At 47.9% G+C, this 12,075-nt stretch overlaps 1 protein-coding gene across 1 annotated transcript in view; it reads left to right on the top strand.

Moving 5' to 3' along the window:
• Nucleotides 1-12,075, top strand: part of CFAP61 (cilia and flagella associated protein 61) — a 188,566-nt gene that overhangs the window by 109,776 nt on the left and 66,715 nt on the right. The window contains exon 17 of the mRNA XM_040981267.1: nucleotides 992-1,119. Coding sequence (XP_040837201.1) covers nucleotides 992-1,119 — 128 coding nt within the window. The remainder of the gene's footprint in view (nucleotides 1-991; nucleotides 1,120-12,075) is intronic.

The following is a 12,075-nucleotide window of genomic DNA, read 5'->3' as shown; positions in this document are numbered from 1 at the left end:
TCACTGTCAGGTGAAATAAGCCAGGCACAGAGAAAGACAAATGTCACCTGTTCTACTCAGATGTGGGAGAAAAAGTTAACATAAAACCCAGAACCCAGAACAAGTGAATGAATACTAGAGTCTGGGAGAGGTGGGGGAGGGAGGAGGCAGGTATAATGGGGACCAAATCAGAAGGAGTAAGTTTCCAGTGCCATGAGATGGTGCTACCTCTATTTCCTCGGAATCACCCCAACCCTAGGAACACCGCAAGGCATTGTTCCAGCCTAACAAATCCATCCAGTTGAAGAACTGAACCTCTGCCATGTAGTCAGCCATCTAGACAGGGGCCAAATGTCCACCCTCTTTGAATTTATTTATCTCTAATAGATTCAATTTGGTTGTTAAATTCACTCCCCGTTTCTTCTCTCTGTTTCTGCACCTCTTTCCTAGCTATTATTGTTAATAATAAACCACTTTAGGGTCCTGAAAGTCTGAGCAATTCTTTCCATTCCGCGGCTGTTTGTCATTCAACAAATATTATTGAATGCTTACTGTCCACGGGGTTCTGTGTTGAGTGGTATGGGAGACACAGAAGGGAAGAAGAAATAGTGCTCTTTGTTCAGGTACGCAAACTAATGTGAAAGGTTTCAGGGAAACCCAGGATGGGAGGAAAAACCTGGAAGCATTCACAGTACTGCAGACACCCAGGGAGAGCTTGGCTGTCTTCTTGTAGAACTGTTGATCTTGTCATCACTAACCTTCGAATATTTCCAATCTACATGAGATATCTGCCCTAAATTACACAAGAATCGTCATCCAAACCAAGCATTGTTTGGTGACCCAGGCTAAGTGCAGATTCTTCTGGTCTTACATTAAATACCTTCCTGAGAGTTTTGCCAGGGTTGCCGCACGAGCATGATTCTGTTTCAGTAATGTTCTGGCTAGAGAAGTCCACGTGCCTTGTGACGTTGTTCTCTAGTTCCTCCTTGTGTCTGCGTTTTTCTCCCCCCAGATGAGTTATGCCTTGAACCACACAAACAGAAAGCTGACATTGGAGTCTAAAATAACCGTCAATGCCAGGATCGTTGTGGTTGGTGCGTCCAGTGTGGGCATCTCCTTCTTGGAGACACTGGTGTTCTGGTGAGTTCTGAATTTATTTACAATAGTAAAAATTCTCTTTCTGTATCCACAATAGAACCTCTTGAGAGACAAGGTCTGAATTTGTTTGTTCTGCCTATATGAATTAATGAGGGTGATGGAATATTCTAGACGAGCAGTTAGCAAACTAGAACCTCCCGGCCAAATATAGCTTGCTGATGTGAGTAAAGCATTATTGGAACATAGTCATACTCAAAATGATTTATTGACATATTTAGAAGGCCAGGTGATGAGAGCGCTTCCATCCTCTGATTCACTCCCCCATAAGGCTGTAGCAGCCGGGGCTGGCAGAGGCTGAGGCCAGCAGCTTGAACTTTACTCCTGGTTTCCCCCGTGGGTGGCAGAGGCCTACGTAGTTGAGGCATCACCAGCTGTCCTTCCGTGTGAGCATTAGCCAGCAGCTGGAACCAGGAGTAGTACCCCTGGGACTTGAACCCCAGGCCCACACCAGAGTGTCTTAACCACTAGGCCAAGTACATATCCCACAAGCGTTTTTAAATGAAGCATTATCAGGGTGGAAATGTGACTTCATAACAGTCAAGAAGTTATCATAAATAGGTCTTAAATCTTAATCTAGCCGTATACCTAGTCATAATGGTTTGTTTAAACTGATTACATTAAGATATACACATGTAATTTTCTTTTGGTGGAATTGACTTAGATTTAATCAAGATAAATATAAATTTTGATGTAAATCCTTGGTTGATTAAATTCCCCAATCAGGCAGACCTTTTTAAAGCATTTTAAAGTACCCATAATTCTCTATCATTGTTACACAGATTATGTCCACTAAAAATAGACTGGTATCAGTTTACGGAACTCCAATCCTTAAGAGAGGAAATAGTTCTCTCATCATTTTCTGTAATTATTTTAAATCAGCAATTGCCATAGTAACTGGCTGCCATTCGAACTAAACTTTATAAATTATTTGAGCTGGAACAAATTAAAAAAACAAAGTTTTCACTGATCGCCAACAGCCAAGGAGGATTAAATCCACATTTTGGAAGACAAGAATTAGAAAAAAGAAAAAAAAGCCACCTTGCTTGCACTCTCAGGTTGCATGAACAGGCCCTGCAGGTGCCCTGTAGTTCCTGGAAAGTCCGTTTGTGGCCCAGCACAGTCACCTGTGTTTCCCAAAAATCTGGTGGTCCTGTCATCTGGTGACATAACAGACATCACTCTTGGTCTTTTCTGTTATTTCCATGCAAGACATTATAAAGCACATCTGGTCTCTTCTTCAAAGGACACCAGAAGGCGATTCTTGCATAAATTCTGTGCCATTATTGAGTCCATTGTGTCCTGCCCCCTCCCCCATCTCCCGGACCCCGTCAAGTGCTAAGGTGTCACCAGCAAAAGTCCGCCCCTAATGCATTGGAATACCTGCCTGGTTCCGACTGGGAGCATGAAGAATAGGACTTTGTGTGGGTGTGTGTGTTCTCGTTGGAAAGACAGAGAAATCTCCCCCATCTACTGGTTCTTTCCAAATGCCCTCAACAGCTGGAACAGGCCGCATCCAGATGCCAGGAGCCCAAGCCAGGTCTCCCATGCATGTGCCCGGGACCCACGTAGTTGAACCATCACCCACTGCTTTGCCACAGTGAGTGGCAGCAGGAAGCTGGACTTGGACATAGAGATGAAACTCGAGAAGCAATGCGGGACGCCAGTATTTCCAGCAGAGTCCTAACTGTTGAGCCAAGTGTTTTGTTTTATCTTTTAGCTCAGCATTCTGCCTGACCTTCTCAGCTGCTGTCCATCCCCAGTTCCCTCAGCATAGACACACCTGGACATTCCTTCTGGTCTGTAGTGGCCAGGCCTGTGAGTCACCTGCCTCCTGTCCTTCCCAGGGCAGGGCCGCTCAGATCCTCCTGTCCTTCCCAGGGCCTAGTGACACGTGTCAGGCATCTCCCTGTGGACATAGACCAGTGTTACAGGCTCTGGCCTCCTCTGCCCTCCCAGCGACTGCACCGAGGCCAGGTGAGGGCCTGACAGCCCTGTTGGCAGAGCTTCCTGCAATTGTCATTAGCTTTGGAGAGAGGCCGCTGACCAGTGAGCGACAGAGGGCAGGGGGCAAGGGTCACTCAGGTTGGGGTGAGGCTCAGCTCATTTCTTCATAGACTCTGGGCCTGCACACTTGGATTTTGAGGGTGCCAAGCAGAAGCAACTCTGGAAGAGCCAAAGAGGGGGCCGTGTGGACTCTGCCCCTTTGGTCTTGGCCAGGCCGTGGGCGTCCCTGGCGTGACTGAGGGGCTGAGCATGGGGAGAATGGGGCAGCAGAGCACGGGTCAGGGTGGCTGTTCCATGCATCAAGGGAAAACATGACGGCTCATTGACCGTGCAAAGGGCAGTGGACTTGCAGCGAGAAGGCAGGTGCTGAGATGTTCCTCTGTGGTGCACTTGTCTGCCGTGACACCCAAGGGGTTCGGGTGATGGGCCTGAATTATTTTAAAATTACAGTTCTGGAGAACAGTGGATTGTGTCTGTGTCTGCCCTGGCTCTCTGACACAGAAAGCTCTTCCCTGGGTGCCCCTAGTTGTTACACACACCTTGTTCTCTGAGCAGCCCTAATGACCCCGAGTAAAGTGCACAGAACCTGTCCCGGGCGGGACAGCCCACCTCTGACTTGTAGTGCCACAGCTAGTCCCCGTATCTGTGCCAGGGCAGGGTCACAGCAGGGGGTCCCAAGGTTCTGCCCCCACCCACCCTATCTGGGGTTGAAGTGAACGTCCCCAGTCCTGGATCGGCAGCCAACTCTCATCATGGCTTCCACGGCATCCATCAGGGAAACTCTACTTCCAGAACCTCAAAGCTTTTCAGGGACATGTAAAAGCCTCTTGAACAAAACTCAGAAAGTCAGATCTTACTCCTTAGGGCACCAAGCCTAGTCCTACGGAACTCCCCAGATGTATTATTATGTTGAATGTGAGATGCTCCAAAGTCAAACTTAGAGATGTGAGGGCCCAGCGCAGTAGCCTAGTGGCCAAATCCTTGCCTTGCATACGCCACCAGGATCCCATATGGGTGCCAGTTGGTATCCAGCTGCCCTGCTTTCCATCTAGCTCCCTGCCTGTGGACTGGGAAAGCCTTGGAACCCTGCACCCTGCATGGGAGACCCAAAAGAAGCTCCTAGCCCCTAGCTTCAGATCAGCTCAGCTCTGGCCATTGTGACCGCTTGGGGAGTAAACCAGTGGACAGAAGATTTTCCTATCTTTCCTCCTCTCTGTGTATTTGACTTTCCAATAATAAATAAATAAATCTTTTTAAAAGGCCTATGGAACTGTATCATAAAATGATAATAATAATAATAATAATAAAATGGGAAAAAAAGCAGCTATCCCTCCTCCCAGAAAAGGAAAAAGAAAAGAAAGAGACTCAGAACCAGCAGATAGGAGCTTTATCTCTGTGTCTCTCTGATTAATTTTTCAATGATTTTGAAAAAAATCAAAATAGAAGTGCAAAGCTACAGGCCCTGCCCGGCACAGGGTCCCAGATAGATGCCCTGCCCCAGGCCGGGTTCTTGCAGTGCCATCAGTATCTTTGGGCACAGACTCGCTGTTCAAAGGCCTCCTCCGTTCCTTCCTGCCCCCTCCTTCTGATTCAGTCCTTCTGTGTGTGTGTGTGTGTGTTTTCACAGTTTGTAGCATTTATTCCTTTTAATCGCTTTTTTTTAAAAAAAAAATCCTGCCTAATGCAATTCAGACGTGAAGTATCTCTAAAGAACCTGTACAGGTACTGGGGGGAAAAGCATTAAAGAAATCATAAGATGCCAGTAGCTGAAGGCAGCCGGGTTGGGGTAGGGTAGAGTGGTGGGAGGCAGTGCTAATCCCTTCGGCCTTGTGGGACTGGAGAGAGAAGGATGCTTCTGACTCAGGGAAAGTGCTGGAAAGCCCAGGACTCGTTGGCTCCCTCCCACTTCCACTTAGGAGAAGCGGTGCTTCCTAGCAACTGGACCCTCACTCATCTGGTTGGGACCCAAGGGGACTAAGAAGAGCTTGGAGCAGGCCGGCATGTTCTCAGAGCTGCCACCATGGCCGAGTGACCGTAACTGTTATCTCCGTTCCGCACAATCTCCAGCACAGCTGTGGGCACTGGCAGCAGCCAGCCCTGTGCCCGCAGCTTAATTAGCCTTTCTTGTCTTTTACATTTGTCCGAAGACATCAGAAACCTGCCGTGTGGCCTGTCACTGATTAGGTGACTAAATTAAATAGGCAGTGCTTCCTTGTTCATCTCGGGACCATTTGCCCCTCTTCTGCCACACCCCAAGCTGGTGACCATGCCTGTCCAGCAGGTCAACCTCTGCCGCACCATGGCCCTGGTGACAGGAGGACAGAAGCAGATAGTGATGCCTGTGGCCTGTGTAGGGCCACCCACCTTTCATCTGGAGTCAGCTGGTGTCTTGCCAAGTCTCCATCATGACATCAGGGTGGGACCATCAGAAACTACACAGAGGCCACAGTGATGGCAGGGGCAGGGCTGCGGGCAGGCTGGGAGGGTGTGTATGTGTGTGGTACCAGGCCCTGCCTCCCCAGGCACTAGCCATTGTTGACATTTTGTTGAAGGACAATGGCCCAGAACTCACCCTGGTGTCACCAATCACAATTGGGCTTCCTGATCAGAAACCAGGACTTCAATGTAATTCATATTAAATAATTTACCGACAGTAACTTTCCTTGCCTTCTGCAACCTGTTTTAGAAATTCCTGGGGATTTAAGAAAAGCAATGCTCTTTGATGGAAAGTGGAGCAGCCAGGACATGAACCAGCACCCTCCTGGCACTTGCAAGGCAAGGATTTAGCCACTGAGCCATAGTACCAGGCCCAAGCAGTGCCCATTGAGCCAATATTAGCACTTTGGCAGGAAGAGAGGTCAACTTGTCATTTCCATGGATTCTCTGTGATTCCTTCGGGTTCAGGATGTCTGCTAGGAGCTGATTCTTCATGGGCACACATAGCACAACCCCACACCCTGACCTGGGAGTGTGTTCACTGGCTCAGTATGCATCCTACTGTTGGTTCATCCTCAAGTGGTGACCTTGCTGCTTGTCTTTGCTTCCATACTTCCCCCCAGGCTGAGAGCAGAGCACATAGGTGCAGGAGGTTCACATGCAGGTGTCCCTGAGCAAGCAAGGAGCTGAGACATGGGAGTGAGAAAGATAACGGAGCCAGACATGCATTAGCGGGGGGGGTGGGGAGGAGCTGTGGGCAGTGGGACATGAGAACGATGCCTCTGAGAGATGAGGGGCTGGACCAGAGTTCTGCCCTGCTTTTTGCACGCTTACCCTAGGCTGTCCTCCCAGCTCCCGTGGCCAGAGACTACCCAAGGCCAAGTCAGGAGAGCCCTGGAATGAACCAGCCTTACCATGGGCTAATCTTAATGTGGGCAAACCTTCCCGTAGGCTGCTACTTGTGCCCAGGGTAGTGGGGTGGAAGGATGCACAGGTGAACCCCAGCAGCCTGTGTTGAAGCATCCTGAGCTGTCCCTTCATTCCTGTTAATATCTTTACAGTTGCTCTTAACTAATACCTAGATACATAAACGAAGGCCGAGGAAAGGCCAGGCTAGGTCAAGAGGATTTGGTGTCATTCCGGTAGCTCTAAGGAGAACCTGGGTATACTGCTGCCCCAGAAATTTTTGCTGAAAAGGAAGAAATGGCACACAGGGGCCTTGTCTTGGCAGAGAACTTGTGTCTGCTTGGGAGTGGGGTTCAGATTGGATCAGTGGTTTTCAGAATGTGCCCCATGGACTACCATGTTCCATGTTACCCGCGAACCCATCCCAGGCCCTACCTTGCAAAAGACAGACTAAGAAGCCAACATCCTGTGTTATCATAACTCCCGGGGGAACCTGAAAGTCAAATCTGAGGTCCTCTAAGCTGGGGTGTGGAGGTAAGCACCAGTGCTAGCTGCTGGAACCCCTGGGGAATCACCCACTGTCTGGGAATTCCCTATGAAACAGAATGCACCCACATCCATCTTCCCACCCTGCAATGAGAATTCATTCCGCTGACATGTAAAGTGCCTATCAAGGTGCCTAGCACTCAGTGCTTCATGTTTAGATTCAGATTGAAGCCAAGCATTGACTGGGGGATGGAGCCATGTCAGCATGGGGCTAGGGCGGAGCCAGGGCATGTGCAGCCCACAGTGCAGCCGTGTCCAAGTGCTCAAGAGACAGCTACTTGGGGTTTGCTTAAAATGGTACCAGCCTCTGCCTGACTGGCAAGGGGACCAAACACACCAGCCAGTGTGGTGTGGTGTTTCCTGTCATGCATCTGCCTGCCAGCTGTCAGCCTAAACTGAAGAATGTCTGGATCCCTCATGGTCATGGGCCTTAACGTTCCCAAGGATTACATCTTGGGCTTTGCAAAGGATCCTACCACAGGCTGTGAACCTATGGGCCACGTGTGGATGTTTCTGAGCCCTTTTGCTGATACCCAGGTATTTTGCTAACCATCATTTTGAAATACTTGGTGACCTTTATTCTGCCCCTAATCTCAAGTTTATCATTTGCATCCTCTAAGGAATGTGTTGATTTGAAAGGTAGAGTTAAATACACAGAGAAGAAGACAGAGATTTTCCGTTGTTGGTTCATTTCCCAAATGGCTACAGTGGCCAGGCTGGGCCAGCTGGACTCGAAGAGCTTCATCCAGGTCTCCCATGTGGGTAGAGGGGCCCAAGTGTTTGGGCCATGCTCTGCTGCCTTCCCACATGCACTAGCAGGGAGCAGGATGGGAAATGGGGCAGCTGGGACTTGAATCAGCACCCAAGTGGTAGGTAGATTAACCCCCTGTGCCATAATGCCGGCCCCTGTCATTAACATCTCAAGAGGTTCTGACAGGTCCAGTGTCGTAATATAACAAGTAAAACCACTGTCCGTGCTGACATCCTGTGTGGGCACTGGTTTGAGACCCAGATGCTCCATTTCCAGTGCAGCTGCTTGCCAGTGAGCCTGGGACAACAGTGGAAGATGGCCTAAGTGCTGGAGTCCCTACACCTGTATAGGTGGCCTGGAAGAAGCTCCTAGCTCCTGGCTTTGGCAGGCCCAGCCCTGGCTAATGTGATCATCTGGGGAGCGAACCAGCAGAAGATTCTCATTCTCTCTGTGTTGTATGTTTCTTCCTCTCTGACTTTCAAATAAGTAAAACTCCACCTCAAGGCCAAAAATTCTGTGTTAAAAAAGAAAAGGCCAAGACAAAAACTTCTTTCTTCATATTTCTCAGATACTTAATAAGGTCCTATACAAGGGTGATTTAGAAAGCTCACAGAAAAGTAGACACAGAAGTTTATTTTGGAGCAAAAAAAGAAAGGAATCCATTAGAGGTGTTCCAGGGAATCATGGAAGTGCATGTTATGGAAAAATAACTATGCATATATATTTCAAAAATCTTTGTGCCAAAGTAAGATTGTCTTTATGTTTCATCTTTCCATGCAGGGTTTTAAGGTCTGCCTGCTCTTCCTTCATAGAAAACTCTTAAATTCTACCCTCCTTTCTTGAGTAGCTCGCACCCATCAACTGTTAGGATAGTGGTTCTCAAAGTGTCATTACTGGGACACCAGCATCAACAGCGCTGGGGACCTTGGCTGGGCCCAGCCATCCGTATTTTACCAGCCCTCTAAGGGTGCCCTCCTTCTGCAGTGCTCCTAGATGGACACCATCTTAGCCCTGCCACCCCCTTCTTATGAACCCCACATTTCTCATGGACAACCCTGCTCTTCCCCACACCCCCCACCAATGTCAAAGACACAGTGTATCCTCAGTTGTGTGTCACCTGTACACCTCCCCAGAAAGAGAACTAAATTCTAATGTCTAGCTATTGACTTCTTCATACTGCGTGCAGGTGTACTGGGGGGATCAGGTGATGTCAGCCTGTCCCCCTCGTGGAGCATGTTGTGGAAATTTGAAGGGGAGGCCCAGAGGCAGCCTGGCCTGACAACACAGGCATGGAGTCTTCTGTCAAGGTGACAGGGGAGCCTCCTTTCTGAGGCATGAGAGCCTGTGCACTGCTTGCTGTGTGAAGCCCAAAGCCAGGCCAGACCATATTTGGTGGTTAGCAGAAGCATATGACTTCTGGAGTGCATGTTTCTAACTACAGTGCTCTGAAGGTGAGGACCTGGTAAAGGGATGATCCAACTCGAGCAACGTAGTAAGATGTTTGGGCCTGATAAGAATGGCTTTGGATTTCTCGTTTTATTTCTTAAAACATGTAGTTTCTTATTTGAAAGTGAAAGCGATGGGGCAGGTTGGGGGAGGCGGGAGGATGAATCAGAAGGAGAAAGAGAGAGCAAGGTCTTTCTCATCTACTGATTCATTCCCCCAAGTCAGGTCACAGCTGGGCCAAGAACTAGGCATTGCATCCAGCTCTCCCACGTGGGTGGCAGGGGCCCAAGCTCTTGGAGCATCATCTGCTGCCTCTCAGAATGCGTTACTAAGAAGCTCAACTGGAAGCAAGGAATACCCAGGGCTAGGACTAGGCACTCCAGGATGGGGTGTGGGTATCCCAAACTGTGGCTTTTATTTTTAAGGATTTACAGTGTTAAAAAAAAAAACCCAAAAAATGTTGTACCTCCATTTCCTAGACATTAGGGTTAAAGTTGTGTAGTTCTGGCTGTAAGTGAAAGGATTCTCAAAGTCCCAGATGCTGTACCCAAGCCCCTTGGGAGGGAATGGAGAAGACTGTAGAAACAATCATTTCCTGAGCCCTGCCTTGGGCTACAATTCAATAGGACTGGGGTGCGTTCCAGGAGTAGGTATTCCCACAGACTCCCCCAGGTATTTCTGACATGTAGCTGGCTTTGGGAACCAGTTTCTAAATATCTCCTCAAAATTAGTGGTCGTTATCTGCAAGAAAACCCACATCCCCCTCTAATTATGCACTGAAACTGGCTTTTTTTTTTTATGGGCTTGTTTTCCAAACCACATCTTCTACTTCTCTACAAATCATCTAAGTCATATTGTTATTTTAGTTCTTACTAGATTGAATTATTGAGCTCTCATTAACATTAAGCAGTTGAAGCCATTACCCTGAGTTCATAATACGTAGACAATAAATTGGACATTAGTCAAAAGCGTTTCATGAAGTTTTATGTTTAAACTGTCTCTAGTAAGAGCGAAGGCTCAAGAAGAATTGTGAAGAAACGTGTCCATGTGGTGTGAATAAGGCCGACCTGTGACCATCACTCACTCAGCACAAAAGGAGTGATATCTCTTGCTGTCGAATTCCCAACACACTTTGTATTCCAGTCTTAAGCAACTTGCCTGCTTCGGCGTCCTTCGCTGCCTCTTGGGTGTCAAGTTTTTTGGCCTTGTCCTCTGTAGCTGCCATATCTCCTCTGTGCTCAGTATACAAGAGTTCTTCGGAAAATTTCCAGAAGGTGAATGAGGTAGAATAGAAAATTCTGCTGATCTCAAACATTTTTTTTCACAACAGAGTGAACTCCTTGTTTCCAGAAAGTTTACATGTGGGGAAAAAAAAAAAAAACCATGCAGATTTCAAAATTTTTTCAAAAAGTTTTCAGATAGTGTACCCAGTAGGAAAAAATACTACACAAATTTCAAAGTTTTTTCCACATCAGAGTGAATACCTTGTAATTCTATCCTTGACTTTTTGAAACACCCTCATGTAAGCATAGCTTCAAGTATAAATGTATAATTTTCTTCATATATGTAGATCACAAGTCGTTAAAAATTCTCCCTAAATTCTAAAAATAAACTTAATTTAATCTTAGTCTGTTTCATAAGAACTCCTGATTTTTAAAAAAAATATTTTATTTTACTTGAATGAGTGAGAGACCAAGAGAGATGTTCCATCTGCTGGTTCACGCCCAAGTTGGCCATAACAGCCAGGGCTGGGCTGATCTGAAGCTGGGAGCCAGGAGTTTCCCCTCTTCAGCCTGGGTCTCCCACGTGGGTGCAGGCTCTCAAGGACTTGGGCCATAGTCCAGCTGGATTGGAAGTGGAACAACCGGAACTCAAGCCAGTGCACATATGAGATGGCAGTGCCACAGGCGGAAGGTTGAGGTGCTATATCATGATGCCAGACCCAAAGAAAACCCAAATTTTATTCCTGTTCAGTTGACATTTCAGGCATGACACTCATTTTCATTATTTTTCATCCAGTACTCATGTGTTTCTTTTGTGCAGAGATATAATACAGCAGTGTTTTATTTGAGACCCTGATCCCTAAACCTACCCTTCTTCCCCAGTCCCTTCTGCTGCCACCACTGTTGTCCCAGGCCAGGTCCCGGGAGACTCCACAGAACCCCAGCAACATTCCAGGCAGTCGCTCGTACCCTTCCAGTGGGTCCCTGGACAAGCCTGCACTTAGGATAGCCCCTGTCTCCAGGTCCTTTGCTACTTCCCACAGGGGCTGCCAAGCAGAGACCCACACCCTGAGGTGGAGCCAGCCAAGAGGGCATCCTGGAGGAGACGGAGCCGGCCGCCTCCTGGGTGTATCGGAACCTTCTCTGGATGCCTCTCTTTGGTCTCCCTCTGGAGGTGAGAGTGTGCCACTATTGACAGCTGTGTGGCCCGAGTGCAGCTGCCATTTGATTTCCACTAGCGGAGCCAAAACAGACCAGCGCCTTTAACACACTCCTGAGAGGATGCGGTAATTCCTTGCTGCCATCTAATGTGAAACCCACGTTCAGTTTTCCACACTGCTCTTCAAAAATGGTTCTTCCATGGCTTGTCTGGTTGGGTCAAAATGCAAGTAAGTTGCCAACACTACTGCCTGTGACACCTGTTTGAATATATAGCAGACCCTTCCACGCCTCTGCTTTTCTGCTTTAGGCTTCTACGTTCTGACGTGTTGGTGAATCGTGGTGGAGTAAAATGAAATCTGTGGTCTGCTTTTAAAACGCTCTGTCAGCAAAGCATGTTGAAGTGTCTTTAGTGGCTTAATGTTGGTGACTGCTTGACATGACTTCTTTCGCTTCTTCTGCAGATCA

This window comes from Ochotona curzoniae, unplaced genomic scaffold (assembly GCF_017591425.1).
Source record: "Ochotona curzoniae isolate NIBS_2020 unplaced genomic scaffold, NIBS_Ocur_1.0 contig_3520, whole genome shotgun sequence".
Classification (NCBI taxonomy): Eukaryota; Metazoa; Chordata; class Mammalia; order Lagomorpha; family Ochotonidae; genus Ochotona; species Ochotona curzoniae.
The sequence above is the reverse complement of the archived record's forward strand: the minus strand, read 5'-3'. Positions and strand labels throughout refer to the sequence as shown.